This window comes from Oncorhynchus mykiss, chromosome 12 (assembly GCF_057628025.1).
Source record: "Oncorhynchus mykiss isolate SJ-2025 chromosome 12, ASM5762802v1, whole genome shotgun sequence".
NCBI classification, from domain to species: Eukaryota; Metazoa; Chordata; class Actinopteri; order Salmoniformes; family Salmonidae; genus Oncorhynchus; species Oncorhynchus mykiss.
This window is the reverse complement of record NC_143033.1, coordinates 21,361,563-21,389,347: the sequence shown is the minus strand read 5'-3', so window position 1 is coordinate 21,389,347 and position 27,785 is coordinate 21,361,563. Positions and strand designations below refer to the sequence as shown.

General features: G+C 46.8%; 1 protein-coding gene across 1 annotated transcript; it reads right to left on the bottom strand.

The window, feature by feature from the left end:
* On the bottom strand, nucleotides 1-26,981 carry LOC110537158 (glial cell line-derived neurotrophic factor-like). Its single transcript, XM_021622982.3, has 3 exons — nucleotides 26,245-26,981; nucleotides 24,324-24,554; nucleotides 1-2,191 (listed from the first exon to the last, which is right to left on the bottom strand). The coding sequence occupies exons 2-3, from the start codon at nucleotides 24,526-24,528 to the stop codon at nucleotides 1,617-1,619; spliced, it is 780 nt and encodes a 259-aa protein (XP_021478657.3). The 5' UTR covers nucleotides 24,529-24,554; nucleotides 26,245-26,981; the 3' UTR covers nucleotides 1-1,616.
* Between the last annotated feature and the right edge of the window lie 804 nt (nucleotides 26,982-27,785).

Sequence of the window (27,785 nt, the reverse complement as noted above, 5' to 3'; positions counted from 1 at the left end):
TGAAGGCTGGCCATATCCAACCTGTCCTGCACCACTTCTCTAGCAATGAGGTCATTTTGTTATTCCGTCTATAAAAAAAGAGGATGTCTTGAAATAATGTGGAGAGTATCATTGTAAAGAAAGCTACACAGCTCTCCGGGATAACCACTGGCAGTACGACTTTATGCCTAGAAAATAAACAATGAATGCAGGCTTTTTATGTTCCTTTGTAAACCGATAATGGCATGCCATGATTTTGGCAGTAGTCTTGTTTACCCATCTACTTGGTTAGCGTGAGGAGTGAGGAGCAGCTGACTGGTGTCTCCCAGGCCCTCAGCCCCTAACGCCCCAGGCTGCTCAGCCCTCTCTGCTTTCCATTAGTGACAAATGAGGAACACTGTCAAAGACGCTCAAACCTGGCATCATTCAAAAGGATCGAAAGCAGAGATAAGATTTGTAAGTTTTGAAAAAGGTTGGAATTGGTCCGCTCCACCCTGTCACTTCCTTTCTGCGCCCCCTCTCTAAATCGATAGCTTCTGTTATTCTCATAAATCTATGATGTTTTGGAATCGGCAGTGAGTTTAGGATTAACTACCATGGATTACAGACTTTGTACAGCATTTTGAAACTGAAGGATGAGTTTGATTAGTTATGGCTGCACCTTGAATCCGGTTGTTTCAGCACAATCTGATTCTACTTAGAAAACACATGCTCGACTTTGGTACCATCCGGGACAAAACAGAGCTCAAATAAATAAGAAAAACAAACATTTCTTTCATAAAATGGACTGCAATAAATAACAATAAGTTAATTCAATCTTAATAAATACATCTTGTGTGTGTGTATATATATATATTTATATATATATATATATAAATTGTAAATATATTGGATTTTACATTGATGTGTCGTACCAGACTGTCTCTTTGCTATAGGACTAAACCAGTCAACAGGTTCCCTCGTTCATTGTGAATGTAAACGTTAAGCTCCAGTCTGTGCAGTGAAACCAGAACACTCTGGACTGCAGCTGGAAATACTTGTCAAGAAGAGTTCTGCTCTCACTGTATGCCTCATGATCTGACTACGGAAAAACAGACGTTTTTGAGGAACAATATCCTGAATTCCTCTGATTCCGTCTCAGCAGCTCCATTGCAGGCAAGCCTGTGAGTGTAACAGCATGGTTCCACAGGGAAATGAGAGCGTATCCCCTGTAGGTGTCCAAGAACGTCATCCAATCATGAAGTGAATACTGAGCTGAATTGACAACGTCTCTTTTAAAGACCGTTACGCTGAATTTCTAAGTCATTAAAATTCTATGTAATTATAGCATAGAGGAGTCCCTTTTCCACTGTGACCTGATCTGGGCTCTAAATTAGCCTAATTACTGGAGGTTTGGGGACCACACCATCCCTGTTCACCCCACAGCAGCCTCTCAGGAGTGGGACACAGGACATGCTAATACTGTCCATGGTTCCTAAGACACCACTGGAGTGGACTGTATCCGTCTCATGTTCCCTTCTTTTCCCATGTGTTCCTTCATTCCAAGAGGCAGTACCAGCCTCTGAGAGGCTTTATGTTACTGCTCCTTCTCCTTTCTGTCTGTCTGTCAGCCTTTCTTTCATTCGTCTCTCCCAGAGTCAGACACAGCCACATTTGCGGGCGGAATGCTTCCGCAGAATGTGGTAGTCCTCGTTGTTGTCATCCAGGAATGACAGATCATCGTCAAACGTGATTGGTCGACAGCAGGTGCGGGAGGGTGTGTCCTTGACCAGCTTCTTGTTGTGGGTGAGGTTGTTGAGGATCTTGTCATAGTTGGTCTCTGCATCTGAACAAGGGCCGCTGCAGTACCGGAAGATCAGCTCCTCTTTGGTCCGGTAGCCCAACCCTAAGTCTGTGACGTTGAGATGGACCTCTTTTAGCAAGCAGCCTCGGCCTTCAACCGGCTTCATCCGCTGCTCCCCTCTTTCACTGCTCCTCCCTTTGCCCCCTCGCCCCCGACCCTTCTTCTCCCCACGCCCTCCTCTCCCCACTCCTCTCCCTCCCCCTCTTCGGTCTATGTTTGCTGCTCCTCTCTGTCTCCCCTGCTCTCTCTGCTCCCTCCTTCCCCTTGAGCTGCCGGCGGGCTCTGATGATCTTCTCAGTCTGCCAATGGTAGCCTTGATAAAATCCATTACATCCTCAAACTGGTCCGGATATGGGCCTGTGATGTCATCTTTAAGAGAGAGAGGATGCAAAGAGGAAATTACTGATAATGCAATAGTGAATTCAATGCAATAAAATGACAACACATAGAGTCGTAATAAACAATAGAAGTAAAAATAGTAATGACAACAATTTGAATGTTAAATCAATATTGAGCATCTCCATGACAAAGTAGCAATGCTTCGATAACTGTTACAGCTGACAGTGCCATACAGAGGATTGTTTTAGTCTTCGTCAGTCATTTTAGGCAAAGCCATATATTAAGAGTTCAGCCAGGTTTTATTCTCGCCATGTTGGTGATGTAACAATATGTCAGTGCCTCTGACAGTTCCCTATGAAATGACCCGCTGCAAACAAGCAAAACAGAGTAGCGAATTTAACAGACGTTTTTATTGATTGGCATTCGGGATAATGTGTCTCCAAGTCTGTACTGTGTTGTGGTGTCAACAAATAGCATATCTGCTTTCACTGGACATCTTCATAGGTTTTGAAACTATCAGAGATAAACAGTACAACATCAATTATCACTTAGCTACGGCTATGAAGGAGAAAGTGGCGCTCTCAGAACATTCAGACACAAACCGTATTGGCACAAGTCTTCTCTAAATATGACTCTGATCTTAGTTATAGGTCTTGGAATGGACATCCTTCTCTTTCCCTTTTAAAACACTGAATCAGAGTTTACAGCACCTCCAGAAGGGAATCATACGGAATGTGACATTGAGTTAGAGCAGATCTCTCAGAGCACCTATTCTGCTTCAAATTCAAAACATGCAGGGAGCCCTCTGCCCTCTGCAGAGGGGAACAAGAAGAGACCCAGAGAGTCCTGATCCTTAAGTAATACATGTTGATTCTATTATAGTGTAAACCCCCTCCTGCTCCACAGCGCATAAGCATCTTGCAACCCACTCAGAAGAAAACATTATTGTGAAATGACTCAATTAGTATGGCACTATTACCCAACAGCAATCAGGTATATGACGTTTTTATTATGTTTTAATGTGCGTGCGTGTATGTTTGTGCATCTGTGCATTTGGTCGGTGGAGGTAAGGTTAGTAGAGGGGCTATGCTGGCCTTGACATGTTTACTCCAAGCCTCAGTTGACTGGCCTGTGTGTGGTGGGAACAGGGCATCCAGACAGGTTCTGTAGTGTGTCTGTCTGGCAGGTGGAGGTGTCAGTAACCCAGCCTCTCTATGGTGGTGGGTGTCACCTGTCTCACCTGTCCCACTACCAGGGAACAGGTAATCTGATCCACCCAGGTCCAAAGCTGATTGGGCCGTATCGGGTGAGCCAGGGGCCAATCTGTTTAGACACCCTGTGCCTTTTTGATTTAGACACCTCCTATTGTGTGTCTATTAGCTGATACACTATAGAGCAGACAGACAGGGGTAGGTACAATTCTATGTTAGCAGACAGACAGGGTTAGGTACTATTCTATGTTAGCAGACAGACAGGGGTAGGTACTATTCTATGTTAGCAGACAGACAGGGGTAGGCACTATTCTATGCCAGCTGACAGACAGGGGTAGGTACTATTCTATGCCAGCAGACAGACAGGGGTAGGTACTATTCTATGCCAGCTGACAGACAGGGGTAGGTACTATTCTATGCCAGCTGACAGACAGGGGTAGGTACTATTCTATGCCAGCTGACAGAAAGGGGTAGGTACTATTCTATGCCAGCTGACAGACAGGGGTAGGTACTATTCTATGCCAGCTGACAGACAGGGGTAGGTACTATTCTATGCCAGCAGACAGACAGGGGTAGGTACTATTCTATGCCAGCAGACAGACAGGGGTAGGTACTATTCTATGCCAGCTGACAGACAGGGGTAGGTACCATTCTATGTCAGCTGACAGACAGTGGTAGGTACTATTCTATGTTAGCAGACATACAGGGGTAGGTACTATTCTATGCTAGCTGACAGACAGTGGTAGGTACTATTCTATGCCAGCTGAAAGACAGGGGTAGGTACTATTCTATGTTAGCAGACAGACAGAGGTAGGTACTATTCTATGCCAGCTGACAGACAGTGGTAGGTACTATTCTATGTTAGCAGACAGACAGGGGTAGGTACCATTCTATGTCAGCTGACAGACAGTGGTAGGTACTATTCTATGCCAGCTGACAGACAGGGGTAGGTACTATTTATGTTAGCAGACAGACAGGGGTAGGTACTATTCTATGCCAGCTGACAGACAGGGTAGGTACTATTCTATGCCAGCTGACAGACAGGGGTAGGTACTATTCTATGCCAGCTGACAGACAGGGGTAGGTACTATTCTATGCCAGCTGACAGACAGGGGTAGGTACTATTCTATGCCAGCAGACAGACAGGGGTAGGTGCTATTCTATGCCAGCAGACAGACAGGGGTAGGTACTATTCTATGCCAGCAGACAGACAGTGGTAGGTACTATTCTATGCCAGCTGACAGACAGGGGTAGGTACTATTCTATGCCAGCTGACAGACAGGGGTAGGTACTATTCTATGCCAGCTGACAGACAGGGGTAGGTACTATTCTATGCCAGCTGACAGACAGGGGTAGGTACTATTCTATGCCAGCTGACAGACAGGGGTAGGTACTATTCTATGCCAGCTGACAGACAGGGGTAGGTACTATTCTATGCCAGCAGACAGACAGGGGTAGGTACTATTCTATGCCAGCAGACAGACAGGGGTAGGTACCATTCTATGTCAGCTGACAGACAGTGGTAGGTACTATTCTATGTTAGCAGACAGACAGGGGTAGGTACTATTCTATGCCAGCTGAAAGACAGGGGTAGGTACTATTCTATGTTAGCAGACAGACAGAGGTAGGTACTATTCTATGCCAGCTGACAGACAGTGGTAGGTACTATTCTATGTTAGCAGACAGACAGGGGTAGGTACCATTCTATGCCAGCTGACAGACAGTGGTAGGTACTATTCTATGCCAGCTGACAGACAGGGGTAGGTACTATTTATGTTAGCAGACAGACAGGGGTAGGTACTATTCTATGCCAGCTGACAGACAGGGTAGGTACTATTCTATGCCAGCTGACAGACAGGGGTAGGTACTATTCTATGCCAGCTGACAGACAGGGGTAGGTACTATTCTATGCCAGCTGACAGACAGGGGTAGGTACTATTCTATGCCAGCTGACAGACAGGGGTAGGTACTATTCTATGCCAGCAGACAGACAGGGGTAGGTGCTATTCTATGCCAGCAGACAGACAGGGGTAGGTACTATTCTATGCCAGCAGACAGACAGTGGTAGGTACTATTCTATGCCAGCTGACAGACAGGGGTAGGTACTATTCTATGCCAGCTGACAGACAGGGGTAGGTACTATTCTATGCCAGCTGACAGACAGGGGTAGGTACTATTCTATGCCAGCTGAAAGACAGGGGTAGGTACTATTCTATGCCAGCTGACAGACAGGGGTAGGTACTATTCTATGCCAGCTGACAGACAGGGGTAGGTACTATTCTATGCCAGCAGACAGACAGGGGTAGGTACTATTCTATGCCAGCAGACAGACAGGGGTAGGTACTATTCTATGCCAGCTGACAGACAGGGGTAGGTACCATTCTATGTCAGCTGACAGACAGTGGTAGGTACTATTCTATGTTAGCAGACAGACAGGGGTAGGTACTATTCTATGCTAGCTGACAGACAGAGGTAGGTACTATTCTATGCCAGCTGACAGACAGTGGTAGGTACTATTCTATGTTAGCAGACAGACAGGGGTAGGTACTATTCTATGCCAGCTGACAGACAGGGGTAGGTGCTATTCTATGCCAGCTGACAGACAGGGGTAGGTACTATTCTATGCCAGCTGACAGACAGGGGTAGGTACTCTTCTATGCCAGCTGACAGACAGGGGTAGGTACTATTCTATGCCAGCTGACAGACAGGGGTAGGTACTATTCTATGCCAGCTCACAGACAGGGGTAGGTAGTATTCTATGCCAGCAGACAGACAGGGGTAGGTACTATTCTATGCCAGCAGACAGACAGGGGTAGGTACTATTCTATGCCAGCTGACAGACAGGGGTAGGTACCATTCTATGTCAGCTGACAGACAGTGGTAGGTACTATTCTATGCTAGCTGACAGACAGTGGTAGGTACTATTCTATGCCAGCTGAAAGACAGGGGTAGGTACTATTCTATGTTAGCAGACAGACAGAGGTAGGTACTATTCTATGCCAGCTGACAGACAGTGGTAGGTACTATTCTATGTTAGCAGACAGACAGGGGTAGGTACTATTCTATTCCAACTGACAGACAGGGGTAGGTACTATTTATGTTAGCAGACAGACAGGGGTAGGTACTATTCTTTGCCAGCTGACAGACAGGGGTAGGTACTATTCTATGTTAGCAGACAGATAGGGGTAGGTACAATTCTATGCCAGCTGACAGACAGGGGTAGGTACTATTCTATGCCAGCAGACAGACAGGGGTAGGTATTATTCTATGCCAGCAGACAGACAGGGGTAGGTACTATTCTATGCCAGCAGACAGACAGGGTTAGGTACTATTCTATACCAGCTGACAGACAGGGATAGGTACTATTCTATGCCAGCTGACAGACAGGGGTAGGTACTATTCTATGCCAGCAGACAGACAGGGTTAGGTACTATTCTATGCCAGCAGACAGACAGTGGTAGGTACTATTCTATGCCAGCTGACAGACAGGGGTAGGTACTATTCTATGCCAGCTGACAGACAGGGGTAGGTACTATTCTATGCCAGCTGACAGACAGGGGTAGGTACTATTCTATGCCAGCTGACAGACAGGGGTAGGTACTATTCTATGCCAGCTGACAGACAGGGGTAGGTACTATTCTATGCCAGCTGACAGACAGGGGTAGGTACTATTCTATGCCAGCAGACAGACAGGGGTAGGTACTATTCTATGCCAGCAGACAGACAGGGGTAGGTACTATTCTATGCCAGCTGACAGACAGGGGTAGGTACCATTCTATGTCAGCTGACAGACAGTGGTAGGTACTATTCTATGTTAGCAGACAGACAGGGGTAGGTACTATTCTATGCTAGCTGACAGACAGTGGTAGGTACTATTCTATGCCAGCTGAAAGACAGGGGTAGGTACTATTCTATGTTAGCAGACAGACAGAGGTAGGTACTATTCTATGCCAGCTGACAGACAGTGGTAGGTACTATTCTATGTTAGCAGACAGACAGGGGTAGGTACTATTCTATGCCAGCTGACAGACAGGGGTAGGTACTATTCTATGCCAGCAGACAGACAGGGGTAGGTACTATTCTATGCCAGCTGACAGACAGGGGTAGGTACTATTCTATGCCAGCAGACAGACAGGGGTAGGTACTATTCTATGCCAGCTGACAGACAGGGGTAGGTACCATTCTATGTCAGCTGACAGACAGTGGTAGGTACTATTCTATGTTAGCAGACAGACAGGGGTAGGTACTATTCTATGCTAGCTGACAGACAGTGGTAGGTACTATTCCATGCCAGCTGAAAGACAGGGGTAGGTACTATTCTATGTTAGCAGACAGACAGAGGTAGGTACTATTCTATGCCAGCTGACAGACAGTTGTAGGTACTATTCTATGTTAGCAGACAGACAGGGGTAGGTACTATTCTATGCCAGCTGACAGACAGGGGTAGGTACTATTCTATGCCAGCTGACAGACAGGGGTAGGTACCATTCTATGTCAGCTGACACAGTGGTAGGTACTATTATATGTTAGCAGACAGACAGGGGTAGGTACTATTCTATGCCAGCTGACAGACAGGGGTAGGTGCTATTCTATGCCAGCTGACAGACAGGGGTATGTACTATTCTATGCCAGCTGACAGACAGGGGTAGGTACTCTTCTATGCCAGCTGACAGACAGGGGTAGGTACTATTCTATGCCAGCTGACAGACAGGGGTAGGTACTATTTATGTTAGCAGACAGACAGGGGCAGGTACTATTCTATGCCAGCTGACAGACAGGGTAGGTACTATTCTATGCCAGCTGACAGACAGGGGTAGGTACTATTCTATGCCAGCTGACAGACAGGGGTAGGTACTATTCTATGCCAGCTGACAGACAGGGGTAGGTACTATTCTATGCCAGCAGACAGACAGGGGTAGGTACTATTCTATGCCAGCAGACAGACAGTGGTAGGTACTATTCTATGCCAGCAGACAGACAGGGGTAGGTACTATTCTATGCCAGCTGACAGACAGGGGTAGGTACCATTCTATGTCAGCTGACACAGTGGTAGGTACTATTATATGTTAGCAGACAGACAGGGGTAGGTACTATTCTATGCCAGCTGACAGACAGGGGTAGGTGCTATTCTATGCCAGCTGACAGACAGGGGTAGGTACTATTCTATGCCAGCTGACAGACAGGGGTAGGTACTCTTCTATGCCAGCTGACAGACAGGGGTAGGTACTATTCTATGCCAGCTGACAGACAGGGGTAGGTACTATTTATGTTAGCAGACAGACAGGGGTAGGTACTATTCTATGCCAGCTGACAGACAGGGTAGGTACTATTCTATGCCAGCTGACAGACAGGGGTAGGTACTATTCTATGCCAGCTGACAGACAGGGGTAGGTACTATTCTATGCCAGCTGACAGACAGGGGTAGGTACTATTCTATGCCAGCAGACAGACAGGGGTAGGTACTATTCTATGCCAGCAGACAGACAGTGGTAGGTACTATTCTATGCCAGCAGACAGACAGGGGTAGGTACTATTCTATGCCAGCAGACAGACAGGGGTAGGTAATATTCTATGCCAGCTGACAGACAGGGGTGGGTACCATTCTATGTCAGCTGACAGACAGTGGTAGGTACTATTCTGTGTTAGCAGACAGACAGGGGTAGGTACTATTCTATGCCAGCTGACAGACAGTGGTAGGTACTATTCTATGCCAGCTGACAGACAGGGGTAGGTACTATTCTATGCCAGCTGACAGACAGTGGTAGGTACTATTCTATGTTAGCAGAGAGACAGGGGTAGGTACTATTCTATGCCAGCTGACAGACAGGGGTAGGTACTATTCTATGCCAGCTGACAGACAGGGGAAGGTACCATTCTATGTCAGCTGACACAGTGGTAGGTACAATTCTATGTTAGCAGACAGACAGGGGTAGGTACTATTCTATGTTAGCAGACAGATAGGGGTAGGTACTATTCTATGCCAGCTGACAGACAGGGGTAGGTACTATTCTATGCCAGCAGACAGACAGGGGTAGGTACTATTCTATGCCAGCAGACAGACAGGGGTAGGTACTATTCTATGCCAGCTGACAGACAGGGGTAGGTACTATTCTATGCCAGCAGACAGACAGGGGTAGGTACTATTCTATGCCAGCTGACAGACAGGGTTAGGTACTATTCTATACCAGCTGACAGACAGGGATAGGTACTATTCTATGCCAGCTGACAGACAGGGGTAGGTACTATTCTATGCCAGCTGACAGACAGGGGAAGGTACTATTCTATGCCAGCTGACAGACAGGGGTAGGTACTATTCTATGCCAGCTGACAGACAGGGGTAGGTACTATTCTATGCCAGCAGACAGACAGGGGTAGGTACTATTCTATGCCAGCTGACAGACAGGGGTAGGTACTATTCTATGCCAGCAGACAGACAGGGGTAGGTACTATTCTATGCCAGCTGACAGACAGGGGTAGGTACTATTTAATGCCAGCTGACAGACAGGGGTAGGTACTATTCTATGCCAGCAGACAGACAGGGGTAGGTACTATTCTATGCCAGCATACAGAGAGGGGTAGGTACTAATCTATGCCAGCTGACAGACAGTGGTAGGTACTATTCTATGCCAGCTGACAAACAGGGGTAGGTACTATTCTATGCCAGCTGACAGACAGGGGTAGGTACTATTCTATGCCAGCTGACAGACAGTGGTAGGTACTATTCTATTTTAGCAGACAGACAGGGGTAGGTACTATTCTATGCCAGCTGACAGACAGGGGTAGGTACTATTCTATGCCAGCAGACAGACAGGGGTAGGTAATATTCTATGCCAGCAGACAGACAGGGGTAGGTACTATTCTATACCAGCTGACAGACAGAGATAGGTACTATTCTATGCCAGCTGACAGACAGGGGTAGGTACTATTCTATGCCAGCAGACAGACAGGGTTAGGTACTATTCTATGCCAGCAGACAGACAGTGGTAGGTACTATTCTATGCCAGCTGACAGACAGGGGTAGGTACTATTCTATGCCAGCTGACAGACAGGGGTAGGTACTATTCTATGCCAGCTGACAGACAGTGGTAGGTACTATTCTATGTTAGCAGACAGACAGGGGTAGGTACTATTCTATGCCAGCTGACAGACAGGGGTAGGTACTATTCTATGCCAGCTGACTGACAGGGGTAGGTACTATTCTATGCCAGCAGACAGACAGGGGTAGGTATTATTCTATGCCAGCAGACAGACAGGGGTAGGTACTATTCTATGCCAGCAGACAGAAAGGGGTAGGTACTATTCTATGCCAGCAGACAGACAGTGGTAGGTACTATTCTATGCCAGCTGACAGACAGGGGTAGGTACTATTCTATGCCAGCTGACAGACAGTGGTAGGTACTATTCTATGCCAGCAGACAGACAGGGTTAGGTATTATTCTATGCCAGCAGACAGACAGTGGTAGGTACTATTCTATGCCAGCTGACAGACAGGGGTAGGTACTATTCTATGCCAGCTGACAGACAGGGGTAGGTACTATTCTATGCCAGCTGACAGACAGGGGTAGGTACTATTCTATGCCAGCTGACAGACAGGGGTAGGTACTATTCTATGCCAGCTGACAGACAGGGGTAGGTACTATTCTATGCCAGCTGACAGACAGGGGTAGGTACTATTCTATGTTAGCAGACAGACAGAGGTAGGTACTATTCTATGCCAGCTGACAGACAGTGGTAGGTACTATTCTATTTTAGCAGACAGACAGGGGTAGGTAGTATTCTATGCCAGCTGACAGACAGGGGTAGGTACTATTCTATGCCAGCAGACAGACAGGGGTAGGTATTATTCTATGCCAGCAGACAGACAGGGGTAGGTACTATTCTATGCCAGCAGACAGACAGGGGTAGGTACTATTCTATGCCAGCAGACAGACAGGGTTAGGTACTATTCTATACCAGCTGACAGACAGAGATAGGTACTATTCTATGCCAGCTGACAGACAGGGGTAGGTACTATTCTATGCCAGCAGACAGACAGGGTTAGGTACTATTCTATGCCAGCAGACAGACAGTGGTAGGTACTATTCTATGCCAGCTGACAGACAGGGGTAGGTACTATTCTATGCCAGCTGACAGACAGGGGTAGGTACTATTCTATGTCAGCTGACAGACAGTGGTAGGTACCATTCTATGTTAGCAGACAGACAGGGGTAGGTACTATTCTATGCTAGCTGACAGACAGGGGTAGGTACTATTCTATGTTAGCAGACAGACAGTGGTAGGTACTATTCTATGTTAGCAGACAGACAGGGGTAGGTACTATTCTATGCCAGCTGACTGACAGGGGTAGGTACTATTCTATGCCAGCAGACAGACAGGGGTAGGTACTATTCTATGCCAGCTGACAGACAGGGGTAGGTACTATTCTATGCCAGCAGACAGACAGGGGTAGGTACTATTCTATGCCAGCTGACAGACAGGGGTAGGTACCATTCTATGTCAGCTGACAGACAGTGGTAGGTACCATTCTATGTTAGCAGACAGACAGGGGTAGGTACTATTCTATGCTAGCTGACAGACAGTGGTAGGTACTATTCTATGCCAGCTGAAAGACAGGGGTAGGTACTATTCTATGTTAGCAGACAGACAGAGGTAGGTACTATTCTATGCCAGCTGACAGACAGTGGTAGGTACTATTCTATGTTAGCAGACAGACAGGGGTAGGTACTATTCTATGCCAGCTGACAGACAGGGGTAGGTACTATTCTATGCCAGCTGACAGACAGGGGTAGGTACAATTCTATGCCAGCTGACAGACAGGGGTAGGTACTATTCTATGACAGCAGACAGACAGGGGTAGGTACTATTCTATGCCAGCAGACAGACAGGGGTAGGTACTATTCTATGCCAGCAGACAGACAGGGGTAGGTACTATTCTATGCCAGCAGACAGACAGTGGTAGGTACTATTCTATGCCAGCAGACAGACAGGGGTAGGTAATATTCTATGCCAGCTGACAGACAGGGGTGGGTACCATTCTATGTCAGCTGACAGACAGTGGTAGGTACTATTCTGTGTTAGCAGACAGACAGGGGTAGGTACTATTCTCTGCCAGCTGACAGACAGTGGTAGGTACTATTCTATGCCAGCTGACAGACAGGGGTAGGTACTATTCTATGCCAGCTGACAGACAGTGGTAGGTACTATTCTATGTTAGCAGAGAGACAGGGGTAGGTACTATTCTATGCCAGCTGACAGACAGGGGTAGGTACTATTCTATGCCAGCTGACAGACAGGGGAAGGTACCATTCTATGTCAGCTGACACAGTGGTAGGTACAATTCTATGTTAGCAGACAGACAGGGGTAGGTACTATTCTATGTTAGCAGACAGATAGGGGTAGGTACTATTCTATGCCAGCTGACAGACAGGGGTAGGTACCATTCTATGTCAGCTGACAGACAGTGGTAGGTACTATTCTATGCCAGCTGACAGACAGGGGTAGGTACTATTCTATGCCAGCAGACAGACAGGGGTAGGTAATATTCTATGCCAGCAGACAGACAGGGGTAGGTATTATTCTATGCCAGCAGACAGACAGGGGTAGGTACTATTCTATGCCAGCAGACAGACAGGGTTAGGTACTATTCTATGCCAGCTGACAGACAGGGGTAGGTACTATTCTATGCCAGCTGACAGACAGGGGTAGGTACTATTCTATGCCAGCTGACAGACAGGGGTAGGTACTATTCTATGCCAGCTGACAGACAGGGGTAGGTACTATTCTATGCCAGCTGACAGACAGGGGTAGGTACTATTCTATGTTAGCATACAGACAGGGGTAGGTACTATTCTATGCCAGCTGACAGACAGGGGTAGGTACTATTCTATGCCAACTGACAGACAGGGGTAGGTACTATTTATGTTAGCAGACAGACAGGGGTAGGTACTATTCTTTGCCAGCTGACAGACAGGGGTAGGTACTATTCTATGTTAGCAGACAGATAGGGGTAGGTACTATTCTATGCCAGCTGACAGACAGGGGTAGGTACTATTCTATGCCAGCAGACAGACAGGGGTAGGTACTATTCTATGCCAGCAGACAGACAGGGTTAGGTACTATTCTATACCAGCTGACAGACAGGGATAGGTACTATTCTATGCCAGCTGACAGACAGGGGTAGGTACTATTCTATGCCAGCAGACAGACAGGGTTAGGTACTATTCTATGCCAGCAGACAGACAGTGGTAGGTACTATTCTATGCCAGCTGACAGACAGGGGTAGGTACTATTCTATGCCAGCTGACAGACAGGGGTAGGTACTATTCTATGCCAGCTGACAGACAGGGGTAGGTACTATTCTATGCCAGCTGACAGACAGGGGTAGGTACTATTCTATGCCAGCAGACAGACAGGGGTAGGTACTATTCTATGCCAGCAGACAGACAGGGGTAGGTACTATTCTATGCCAGCTGACAGACAGGGGTAGGTACCATTCTATGTCAGCTGACAGACAGTGGTAGGTACTATTCTATGCCAGCTGAAAGACAGGGGTAGGTACTATTATATGTTAGCAGACAGACAGAGGTAGGTACTATTCTATGCCAGCTGACAGACAGTGGTAGGTACTATTCTATGTTAGCAGACAGACAGGGGTAGGTACTATTCTATGCCAGCTGACAGACAGGGGTAGGTACTATTCTATGCCAGCAGACAGACAGGGGTAGGTACTATTCTATGCCAGCTGACAGACAGGGGAAGGTACTATTTAATGCCAGCTGACAGACAGGGGTAGGTACTATTCTATGCCAGCTGACAGACAGGGGTAGGTACTATTCTATGCCAGCTGACAGACAGGGGTAGGTACTATTCTATGACAGCAGACAGACAGGGGTAGGTACTATTCTATGCCAGCAGACAGACAGGGGTAGGTACTATTCTATGCCAGCAGACAGACAGGGGTAGGTACTATTCTATGCCAGCAGACAGACAGGGGTAGGTAATATTCTATGCCAGCTGACAGACAGGGGTGGGTACCATTCTATGTCAGCTGACAGACAGTGGTAGGTACTATTCTGTGTTAGCAGACAGACAGGGGTAGGTACTATTCTATGCCAGCTGACAGACAGTGGTAGGTACTATTCTATGCCAGCTGACAGACAGGGGTAAGTACTATTCTATGCCAGCTGACAGACAGTGGTAGGTACTATTCTATGTTAGCAGAGAGACAGGGGTAGGTACTATTCTATGCCAGCTGACAGACAGGGGTAGGTACTATTCTATGCCAGCTGACAGACAGGGGAAGGTACCATTCTATGTCAGCTGACACAGTGGTAGGTACAATTCTATGTTAGCAGACAGACAGGGGTAGGTACTATTCTATGTTAGCAGACAGATAGGGGTAGGTACTATTCTATGCCAGCTGACAGACAGGGGTAGGTACTATTCTATGCCAGCAGACAGACAGGGGTAGGTACTATTCTATGCCAGCAGACAGACAGGGGTAGGTACTATTCTATGCCAGCTGACAGACAGGGGTAGGTACTATTCTATGCCAGCAGACAGACAGGGGTAGGTACTATTCTATGCCAGCTGACAGACAGGGTTAGGTACTATTCTATACCAGCTGACAGACAGGGATAGGTACTATTCTATGCCAGCTGACAGACAGGGGTAGGTACTATTCTATGCCAGCAGACAGGGGAAGGTACTATTCTATGCCAGCTGACAGACAGGGGTAGGTACTATTCTATGCCAGCTGACAGACAGGGGTAGGTACTATTCTATGCCAGCAGACAGACAGGGGTAGGTACTATTCTATGCCAGCTGACAGACAGGGGTAGGTACTATTCTATGCCAGCAGACAGACAGGGGTAGGTAATATTCTATGCCAGCTGACAGACAGGGGTGGGTACCATTCTATGTCAGCTGACAGACAGTGGTAGGTACTATTCTGTGTTAGCAGACAGACAGGGGTAGGTACTATTCTATGCCAGCTGACAGACAGTGGTAGGTACTATTCTATGCCAGCTGACAGACAGGGGTAGGTACTATTCTATGCCAGCTGACAGACAGTGGTAGGTACTATTCTATGTTAGCAGAGAGACAGGGGTAGGTACTATTCTTTGCCAGCTGACAGACAGGGGTAGGTACTATTCTATGCCAGCTGACAGACAGGGGAAGGTACCATTCTATGTCAGCTGACACAGTGGTAGGTACAATTCTATGTTAGCAGACAGACAGGGGTAGGTACTATTCTATGTTAGCAGACAGATAGGGGTAGGTACTATTCTATGCCAGCTGACAGACAGGGGTAGGTACTATTCTATGCCAGCAGACAGACAGGGGTAGGTACTATTCTATGCCAGCAGACAGACAGGGGTAGGTACTATTCTATGCCAGCTGACAGACAGGGGTAGGTACTATTCTATGCCAGCAGACAGACAGGGGTAGGTACTATTCTATGCCAGCTGACAGACAGGGTTAGGTACTATTCTATACCAGCTGACAGACAGGGATAGGTACTATTCTATGCCAGCTGACAGACAGGGGTAGGTACTATTCTATGCCAGCAGACAGGGGAAGGTACTATTCTATGCCAGCTGAAAGACAGGGGTAGGTACTATTCTATGCCAGCTGACAGACAGGGGTAGGTACTATTCTATGCCAGCAGACAGACAGGGGTAGGTACTATTCTATGCCAGCTGACAGACAGGGGTAGGTACTATTCTATGCCAGCAGACAGACAGGGGTAGGTACTATTCTATGCCAGCTGACAGACAGGGGTAGGTACTATTTAATGCCAGCTGACAGACAGGGGTAGGTACTATTCTATGCCAGCAGACAGACAGGGGTAGGTACTATTCTATGCCAGCAGACAGACAGGGGTAGGTACTAATCTATGCCAGCTGACATACATGGGTAGGTACTATTCTATGCCAGCTGACAGACAGGGGTAGGTACTATTCTATGCCAGCTGACAGACAGGGGTAGGTACTATTCTATGACAGCAGACAGACAGGGGTAGGTACTATTCTATGCCAGCAGACAGACAGGGGTAGGTACTATTCTATGCCAGCAGACAGACAGGGGTAGGTACTATTCTATGCCAGCAGACAGACAGTGGTAGGTACTATTCTATGCCAGCTGACAGACAGGGGTAGGTACTATTCTATGCCAGCTGACAGACAGGGGTAGGTACTATTCTATGCCAGCAAACAGACAGGGGTAGGTACTATTCTATGCCAGCTGACAGACAGGGGTAGGTACTATTCTATGCCAGCTGACAGACAGTGGTAGGTACTATTCTATGCCAGCAAACAGACAGGGGTAGGTACTATTCTATGCCAGCTGACTGACAGGGGTAGGTACTATTCTATGCCAGCTGACAGACAGGGGTAGGTACTATTCTATGCCAGCTGACAGACAGGGGAAGGTACCATTCTATGTCAGCTGACACAGTGGTAGGTACAATTCTATGTTAGCAGACAGACAGGGGTAGGTACTATTCTATGTTAGCAGACAGATAGGGGTAGGTACTATTCTATGCCAGCTGACAGACAGGGGTAGGTACTATTCTATGCCAGCAGACAGACAGGGGTAGGTACTATTCTATGCCAGCAGACAGACAGGGGTAGGTACTATTCTATGCCAGCTGACAGACAGGGGTAGGTACTATTCTATGCCAGCAGACAGACAGGGGTAGGTACTATTCTATGCCAGCTGACAGACAGGGGTAGGTACTATTCCATGCCAGCAGACAGACAGGGGTAGGTAATATTCTATGCCAGCTGACAGACAGGGGTGGGTACCATTCTATGTCAGCTGACAGACAGTGGTAGGTACTATTCTGTGTGAGCAGACAGACAGGGGTAGGTACTATTCTATGACAGCTGACAGACAGTGGTAGGTACTATTCTATGCCAGCTGACAGACAGGGGTAGGTACTATTCTATGCCAGCTGACAGACAGTGGTAGGTACTATTCTATGTTAGCAGAGAGACAGGGGTAGGTACTATTCTATGCCAGCTGACAGACAGGGGTAGGTACTATTCTATGCCAGCTGAAAGACAGGGGAAGGTACCATTCTATGTCAGCTGACACAGTGGTAGGTACAATTATATGTTAGCAGACAGACAGGGGTAGGTACTATTCTATGTTAGCAGACAGATAGGGGTAGGTACTATTCTATGCCAGCTGAAAGACAGGGGTAGGTACTATTCTATGCCAGCAGACAGACAGGGGTAGGTACTATTCTATGCCAGCAGACAGACAGGGGTAGGTACTATTCTATGCCAGCTGACAGACAGGGGTAGGTACTATTCTATGCCAGCAGACAGACAGGGGTAGGTACTATTCTATGCCAGCTGACAGACAGGGTTAGGTACTATTCTATACCAGCTGACAGACAGGGATAGGTACTATTCTATGCCAGCTGACAGACAGGGATAGGTACTATTCTATGCCAGCAGACAGGGGAAGGTACTATTCTATGCCAGCTGACAGACAGGGGTAGGTACTATTCTATGCCAGCTGACAGACAGGGGTAGGTACTATTCTATGCCAGCAGACAGACAGGGGTAGGTACTATTCTATGCCAGCTGACAGACAGGGGTAGGTACTATTCTATGCCAGCAGACAGACAGGGGTAGGTACTATTCTATGCCAGCTGACAGACAGGGGTAGGTACTATTTAATGCCAGCTGACAGACAGGGGTAGGTACTATTCTATGCCAGCAGACAGACAGGGGTAGGTACTATTCTATGCCAGCAGACAGACAGGGGTAGGTACTAATCTATGCCAGCTGACATACATGGGTAGGTACTATTCTATGCCAGCTGACAGACAGGGGTAGGTACTATTCTATGCCAGCTGACAGACAGGGGTAGGTACTATTCTATGACAGCAGACAGACAGGGGTAGGTACTATTCTATGCCAGCAGACAGACAGGGGTAGGTACTATTCTATGCCAGCAGACAGACAGGGGTAGGTACTATTCTATGCCAGCAGACAGACAGTGGTAGGTACTATTCTATGCCAGCTGACAGACAGGGGTAGGTACTATTCTATGCCAGCTGACAGACAGGGGTAGGTAATATTCTATGCCAGCAAACAGACAGGGGTAGGCACTATTCTATGCCAGCTGACAGACAGGGGTAGGTACTATTCTATGCCAGCAGACAGACAGGGGTAGGTACTATTCTATGCCAGCTGACAGACAGGGGTAGGTACTATTTAATGCCAGCTGACAGACAGGGGTAGGTACTATTCTATGCCAGCAGACAGACAGGGGTAGGTACTATTCTATGCCAGCAGACAGACAGGGGTAGGTACTAATCTATGCCAGCTGACATACATGGGTAGGTACTATTCTATGCCAGCTGACAGACAGGGGTAGGTACTATTCTATGCCAGCTGACAGACAGGGGTAGGTACTATTCTATGACAGCAGACAGACAGGGGTAGGTACTATTCTATGCCAGCAGACAGACAGGGGTAGGTACTATTCTATGCCAGCAGACAGACAGGGGTAGGTACTATTCTATGCCAGCAGACAGACAGTGGTAGGTACTATTCTATGCCAGCTGACAGACAGGGGTAGGTACTATTCTATGCCAGCTGACAGACAGGGGTAGGTAATATTCTATGCCAGCAAACAGACAGGGGTAGGTACTATTCTATGCCAGCTGACAGACAGGGGTAGGTACTATTCTATGCCAGCTGACAGACAGTGGTAGGTACTATTCTATGCCAGCAAACAGACAGGGGTAGGTACTATTCTATGCCAGCAGACAGACAGGGGTAGGTACTATTCTATGCCAGCTGACAGACAGTGGTAGGTACTATTCTATGCCAGCAGACAGACAGGGGTAGGTACTATTCTATGCCAGCTGACAGACAGGGATAGGTACTATTCTATGCCAGCAGACAGGGGAAGGTACTATTCTATGCCAGCTGACAGACAGGGGTAGGTACTATTCTATGCCAGCTGACAGACAGGGGTAGGTACTATTCTATGCCAGCAGACAGACAGGGGTAGGTACTATTCTATGCCAGCTGACAGACAGGGGTAGGTACTATTCTATGCCAGCAGACAGACAGGGGTAGGTACTATTCTATGCCAGCTGACAGACAGGGGTAGGTACTATTTAATGCCAGCTGACAGACAGGGGTAGGTACTATTCTATGCCAGCAGACAGACAGGGGTAGGTACTATTCTATGCCAGCAGACAGACAGGGGTAGGTACTAATCTATGCCAGCTGACATACATGGGTAGGTACTATGCTATGCCAGCTGACAGACAGGGGTAGGTACTATTCTATGCCAGCTGACAGACAGGGGTAGGTACTATTCTATGACAGCAGACAGACAGGGGTAGGTACTATTCTATGCCAGCAGACAGACAGGGGTAGGTACTATTCTATGCCAGCAGACAGACAGGGGTAGGTACTATTCTATGCCAGCAGACAGACAGTGGTAGGTACTATTCTATGCCAGCTGACAGACAGGGGTAGGTACTATTCTATGCCAGCTGACAGACAGGGGTAGGTACTATTCTATGCCAGCAAACAGACAGGGGTAGGTACTATTCTATGCCAGCTGACAGACAGGGGTAGGTACTATTCTATGCCAGCTGACAGACAGTGGTAGGTACTATTCTATGCCAGCAAACAGACAGGGGTAGGTACTATTCTATGCCAGCAGACAGACAGGGGTAGGTACTATTCTATGCCAGCTGACAGACAGTGGTAGGTACTATTCTATGCCAGCAGACAGACAGGGGTAGGTACTATTCTATGCCAGCAGACAGACAGGTGTAGGTACTATTCTATGCCAGCAGACAGACAGGGGTAGGTACTATTTAATGCCAGCTGACAGACAGGGGCAGGTACCATTCTATGTCAGCTGACAGACAGTGGTAGGTACTATTCTATGCCAGCTGACAGACAGGGATAGGTACTATTCTATGCCAGCTGACAGACAGGGGTAGGTACTATTCTATGCCAGCAGACAGGGGAAGGTACTATTCTATGCCAGCTGACAGACAGGGGTAGGTACTATTCTATGCCAGCTGACAGACAGGGGTAGGTACTATTCTATGCCAGCAGACAGACAGGGGTAGGTACTATTCTATGCCAGCTGACAGACAGGGGTAGGTACTATTCTATGCCAGCAGACAGACAGGGGTAGGTACTATTCTATGCCAGCTGACAGACAGGGGTAGGTACTATTTAATGCCAGCTGACAGACAGGGGTAGGTACTATTCTATGCCAGCAGACAGACAGGGGTAGGTACTATTCTATGCCAGCAGACAGACAGGGGTAGGTACTAATCTATGCCAGCTGACATACATGGGTAGGTACTATTCTATGCCAGCTGACAGACAGGGGTAGGTACTATTCTATGCCAGCTGACAGACAGGGGTAGGTACTATTCTATGACAGCAGACAGACAGGGGTAGGTACTATTCTATGCCAGCAGACAGACAGGGGTAGGTACTATTCTATGCCAGCAGACAGACAGGGGTAGGTACTATTCTATGCCAGCAGACAGACAGTGGTAGGTACTATTCTATGCCAGCTGACAGACAGGGGTAGGTACTATTCTATGCCAGCTGACAGACAGGGGTAGGTACTATTCTATGCCAGCAAACAGACAGGGGTAGGTACTATTCTATGCCAGCTGACAGACAGGGGTAGGTACTATTCTATGCCAGCTGACAGACAGTGGTAGGTACTATTCTATGCCAGCAAACAGACAGGGGTAGGTACTATTCTATGCCAGCAGACAGACAGGGGTAGGTACTATTCTATGCCAGCTGACAGACAGTGGTAGGTACTATTCTATGCCAGCAGACAGACAGGGGTAGGTACTATTCTATGCCAGCAGACAGACAGGGGTAGGTACTATTCTATGCCAGCAGACAGACAGGGGTAGGTACTATTTAATGCCAGCTGACAGACAGGGGTAGGTACCATTCTATGTCAGCTGACAGACAGTGGTAGGTACTATTCTATGCCAGCTGACAGACAGTGGTAGGTACTATTCTATGTTAGCAGACAGACAGGGGTAGGTACTATTCTATGCCAGCTGACAGACAGGGGTAGGTACCATTCTATGCCAGCAGACAGACAGGGGTAGGTACTATTCTATGCCAGCTGACAGACAGGGGTAGGTACTATTCTATGCCAGCTGACAGACAGGGGTAGGTACTATTCTATGCCAGCAGACAGACAGGGGTAGGTACTATTCTATGCCAGCTGACAGACAGGGGTAGGTACTATTTAATGCCAGCTGACAGACAGGGGTAGGTACTATTCTATGCCAGCAGACAGACAGGGGTAGGTACTATTCTATGCCAGCAGACAGACAGGGGTAGGTACTAATCTATGCCAGCTGACATACATGGGTAGGTACTATTCTATGCCAGCTGACAGACAGGGGTAGGTACTATTCTATGCCAGCTGACAGACAGGGGTAGGTACTATTCTATGACAGCAGACAGACAGGGGTAGGTACTATTCTATGCCAGCAGACAGACAGGGGTAGGTACTATTCTATGCCAGCAGACAGACAGGGGTAGGTACTATTCTATGCCAGCAGACAGACAGTGGTAGGTACTATTCTATGCCAGCTGACAGACAGGGGTAGGTACTATTCTATGCCAGCTGACAGACAGGGGTAGGTACTATTCTATGCCAGCAAACAGACAGGGGTAGGTACTATTCTATGCCAGCTGACAGACAGGGGTAGGTACTATTCTATGCCAGCTGACAGACAGTGGTAGGTACTATTCTATGCCAGCAAACAGACAGGGGTAGGTACTATTCTATGCCAGCAGACAGACAGGGGTAGGTACTATTCTATGCCAGCTGACAGACAGTGGTAGGTACTATTCTATGCCAGCAGACAGACAGGGGTAGGTACTATTCTATGCCAGCAGACAGACAGGGGTAGGTACTATTCTATGCCAGCAGACAGACAGGAGTAGGTACTATTTAATGCCAGCTGACAGACAGGGGTAGGTACCATTCTATGTCAGCTGACAGACAGTGGTAGGTACTATTCTATGCCAGCTGACAGACAGTGGTAGGTACTATTCTATGTTAGCAGACAGACAGGGGTAGGTACTATTCTATGCCAGCTGACAGACAGGGGTAGGTACCATTCTATGCCAGCAGACAGACAGGGGTAGGTACTATTCTATGCCAGCTGACAGACAGGGGTAGGTACTATTCTATACCAGCTGACAGACAGGGGTAGGTACTATTCTATGTTAGCAGACAGACAGGGGTAGGTACTATTCTATGCCAGCTGACAGACAGGGGTAGGTACTATTCTATGCCAGCTGACAGACAGGTGAAATTTTCTGCAGCAAAACCGCCCAAAATACAGAAACACCTCCTGGCTCTCCCATGCACCTGTTTCAAACGTTCTCTAGAATCATGTTTTTATGATTTAGAGATCAGCTCTGAAGCCTGCCAGTGTAAAGCTCCACTGAGACCAAAGTGAAGTCCTGACAAGGATCCGACAGGGACCAAAATATTATTTACTATTAACAACATCCGTTTTCTAGCCTAGTTGTGCAGGCTCCAGAAGCCTTGTACATGTTTTCTGTCCTGCAGACACAAGTATCTCTAGAGGCTGTGGATCAGCTGCAGAGACACTTGCCTCCAAAGATTACTTGGAATGGGTACAAGAGTCATCGCTTACCACAGACATTGCAACTGAAACAAAAGGCCAAAACCTCCCATTGAGTTCCAGGGTTGTTTACACCTTGGTGCATTGTTAATGGTCTTAAGTTGCAGAACAGGCCGAGGGGATGTCACTCACCGCCGCTAACTGAATATGAGGTGAGGGGGAAACATTTCTCTGGTCTAAATGTTCCATGTCTCGTCTACAGCTTATACTGTGTAAAGACAAGACGGGTTCATGCTCTTTTAAACAAATTGAATTCCTCACCCTCGCAGCTGCTAAAATGAACATAAATACAATATTGAGCTTTCCCTTGTTGCTTCTTACTCCGTATAGTCCATTCTTTCTCCTGTGATCGGCATCTGTTTTGTGGTTCCTCTACTGTAACTTGGTTGGGGAGGGGGTGCTTTGTTTTCCTGACAGGGAGAGGGCACAAATACCGCAGTCCCAGAGAGGCAGGGTTGAAGATAAACAAGGCAGTAGGAATGTCAGTGCTCAACTCTGTTTAGGACTGAGGCGCTGCAGTCACTATTTCTTGCTCCTTCTGCCGCATGGATGTTTTGACCCCAGTGTGATGCTGCCCACAGCAGCAGAGAAGGCTGCTCAAACCTGCTGTTAGACAAACTACTGCTCCTCCTCTGAATCTGGCACTCAGCAGGATTCATCAATGACTGGTCTGGCCTCCGTTCAAGGGCGCTTCACACTATCAGGCATCAATTACATTGACTGCTGTCCCTTTATTTGGGATAAGCTTGCCTTGCTACAATGCGGTTCATAGCAAAAGGCAGTAGCTTGCAAGACTTTACCCACCAAAAACCAAGTGTAACCCCAGAGTGCCTGTTCTTACCAGGGGAGCACCCCTGGTGCAATATGTAACACATGGCAACCTATGGCCATGGTAAACAGATATGTATCCTCTCTGTTTGGGTTACATGTTTGGACTGAATGTAGCACGTTTGTTTTGGTAATCAGGCAATTTGAACACACTGAGTACCAAACAATACATGGTATGTTTAATGTGTGGTGTGTCACCCTCTTTAAACCCATATTCACTTCAAGAAACTGAGAACCAGTTGAGGACTGAGTACTGCAGTCACATTAATGCTACGGTTTTGCAACAGAGTCTCATCAAGCAACTTTAATAGTCTTCTATAAGAAATTATAATTTTCCTGAAGACGGTCTGATCTTATGCAGAATAAAGTATGTTTGAAACTTCAGTAGGTGTAAAAACAATGTATCAGAATCTTGACTTACATTTTTCTTCCATGGAAATCTCTTGCAGGCTGTGAGACTCCGACTGGAACTCTGGCTCTGGTTCCTCCACAGACGGGGACAGAGAATCACTATGCCAATCCGAGTAGTGAGCTCTTTTGGCAGGCTGAAGGTTTTGGTAAAGGGGGCGTGTGGAGACGGAGCTCAGGAGCAACAAACACGTGGCCAAAACATCCCATAACTTCATCTTAGACTCAGTTCCTATGAAGGAATCTGCAAGAAAACGAGACGGATGTGTGAGTTGTATCCTACTTTACAATAATCATACATTTCTGAATTGGATTGAACTATGAATATACAGTAAGTGTAGGCTGTAGACACAGTGCCAAAAGGGGGTTGGTTTGGTCATCTTTCAATAGGTGGTTGGTTTGGTCATCTTTCAATAGGGGGTTGGTTTGGTCATCTTTCAATAGGGGGTTGGTTTGGTCATCTTTCAATAGTGAAAACTGGAAAATATTACAAGTTGATCAAATGTATAAAAATGCTGGGCAGGCCATTATTGTGGCTTCCACGGCTATGCCCCCCATAGGATGACAACGCCTCTATCCACACGGCACAAGAGGTCCCTGAATAGTTTGATGAGCATAAAAACAATGTAAATCATATGCCATGGCCGTCTCAGACACCAGATCTCAACCCAATTGAATACTTATGGGAGATTCTGAAGTGGCGCCTAGGACAGGATTTTCCACCATGGTCAACAAAACACCAAATGATGGAATTTCTCGTGGAAGAATTGAGGTCTCCGATAGAGTTCCAGACACTTGTAGAATCTATGCCGAGGTGCATTGAAGCTGTTCTGGCTGGTGGTGGCCCAATGCCCTAAGAAACTTTATGTTGGTGTTTATTTTGCCAGTTACCTGTAGTTCCAAATTCCAAATTAACCAACTTCAGAAAGCATTATTTACATTTGATCAAATTGATATTTTTCAATTTAAAGGTCAAATATGTCTAGAAGGTTATAAACACTATATGTAACTATAAACTGTTACCACATTGGTATTTAGGTTTAAATAGACTAGATATAATCTATTAATATAATTTAATACATGACTATCCTATTACTTTGGGGACCTCCATAGCTTCTGCATGATACAAATATTGATAATCACAATAATTTTTTAATGATTGTTTTTGTGCCAAGATATTTCTGCATGTCTATGAATTTCCATTCTGGCCCAAACAACACCTCGATTACAACCAATTTTAAACCTATTTCAGAGAGAATTTATGAGTGCGTGTTACTGAAATAGGTGGCCGCCACAGGCGTAGGGTGCGCCTTTACTCCAAAATGTGTTTATGGTCACACCATGCATAGCGCATTGGCTACTGTCCAGCAGAAAGGTTACACAAGCCCAAATGTTGACATGAATTCGCCAGATGGTGAATCCCTGGCCAATTAATTATTACCTGGAATCTTGTTAATTAATTGAGCATTGTCTGCAGATAAAGTTTGTAAATTTTTAATAGGCTTCATGCCTTGGGGCGGCAGGGTAGCCTAGTGGTTAGAGCGTTGGACTAGTAACCGAAAGGTTGCAAGTTCATATCCCCGAGCTGACAAGGTACAGGCAGGCAGGCAGTTCATAGGCCGTCATTGAAAATAAGAATTTGTTCTTAACTGACTTGCCTAATTAAATAAAGGATAAATAAATTGCTTCCAATTGTGCAGCTAACAGTGCATATGCTATTATAAAACGGCCCCCTTTTTTTTTACACGTTTGATACATTTGTCCTTTCGAAGATTGATTAATGCTTTTTTGTATTTTGTAGGCTAGACATTCAGAATGTCCAATAGCCTCAAAATGAATGTATCAATATCATAGGCATACGACAGCCTACACACATGCATCTAAATTACTCAATACTACTGAACAACCAATAACTGTGAATGTACTGTGCTTACCTTAAATCTGGCCCTTGCAGACCTGCAATTGGTATCAGTATTAAAATCCAACACACAGCGATGCATTTAACGTTCCGTGGTGCGTCAGAAGCAGCCCTAGTTGTATCCAAAGGATATATTCAGACTGTAAAATTGTATCTGATCACATATATCCGATGCGTTCATCCGATGCGTTTAATGTAATTTACAATGTAAAAATGACCCTGAAAATGAGTGCAACAAGGCTTGATGAGTGGCTTCTCGTATACAGAGCAGCCAACCATGTGTCTGCCCACAGGTAGGCTACGCGCTGGAGTGACTGGCTGGGTAAAGTGCCGCTGCGCTCTCTCTCCAGGCGCTCAGTCGCAAACTAATTGGATTCTGGTTTCCACATTGGATATCCGAGATAGATCCACCATCACCAACTGCAAGGAGTCAAATGAAGACATCGGCTTTCCCGAAGCAGGGAGTGGACCAGTTCGCCAAAGCCGAGGCGCAGGGAAACGTACAGAAAACTCGCGTTATGGAGACCGTTAAGTGTTACTTTTGACCTTTTTCATTAGAAAAAATGTAATAAATAACGTTCGTAACATCCACCAGAGCAACATGTATGATCATGAAGATTTACGCGATGTTTTCATATCCCCAATGTATTCTAATAAAAAAATAGGGCAATGATGTGTATTCTCCATTATATCCAAGGTGTCCGCGTGAGGAGTGAGATGGCTGTCCACATGAGGGCTCTTCAGGCTGGCACTGGCAGTACAGATGTGCAGCTGTCTGCTCATTACACCATACCCGGCGCAGAGAGCGGTTTGGATAGATTTATAGCTTTAAGCACGCTGACGTTTCGAAGTGTCCGCCCTTCTTTTCTCGACCTCTGCACGACCAAACAGTAAGTAGAGACAGAAGTCCACTCCAACACACATCTCCAAAACACCCCTGGCACTCCGTTTGCTGGGTCGCAGTTTTGGGATGTCTTGAGGATTATGTCACTCTCCTGATGTCCTCGGGTTAGATTTCAGTAATGCGGAAGGCGATTTGAAGACATTCGGTTGCGATACATGTTCCTTGCCTAAACTGATCTTCACCGCGCGCGCTGGGTGTCGGGTTCGGTCTGGTGGCTACACACAGCTCAAATTAGGATGCTCACCACTCGTATTTACTTGGAAGCACTTGTAAATACATGTGATGGATATTTGGGGGGAAAAGTGAACATGTATAACGACTTTTAACATTTTACGTATATGGCGGCAAACTATATAATTCTCCATAATTGAATGCATCTGTAGAATACTCATAACTATTCAGATGCACGCTATAGGTAGCAGCAAATGGTCGCTTAATAACCCGTGTTTGGTGTCGTTATCCCTGCAGGGGTCTATGTGAGCCACAACAGAGGCACCAGAAGCCTTCTGGGATATGGCACCTGAGAGGCCTGGTCCATTAACCCTCATCATTTACACTCAACAATCTCCTTTCATCTTTAGGAGGTCCAAATTAGTCCTGGTTTAACCCAACTGTTTATGAATTTATGTAAATGTAGTATTGATGAGTTAGAA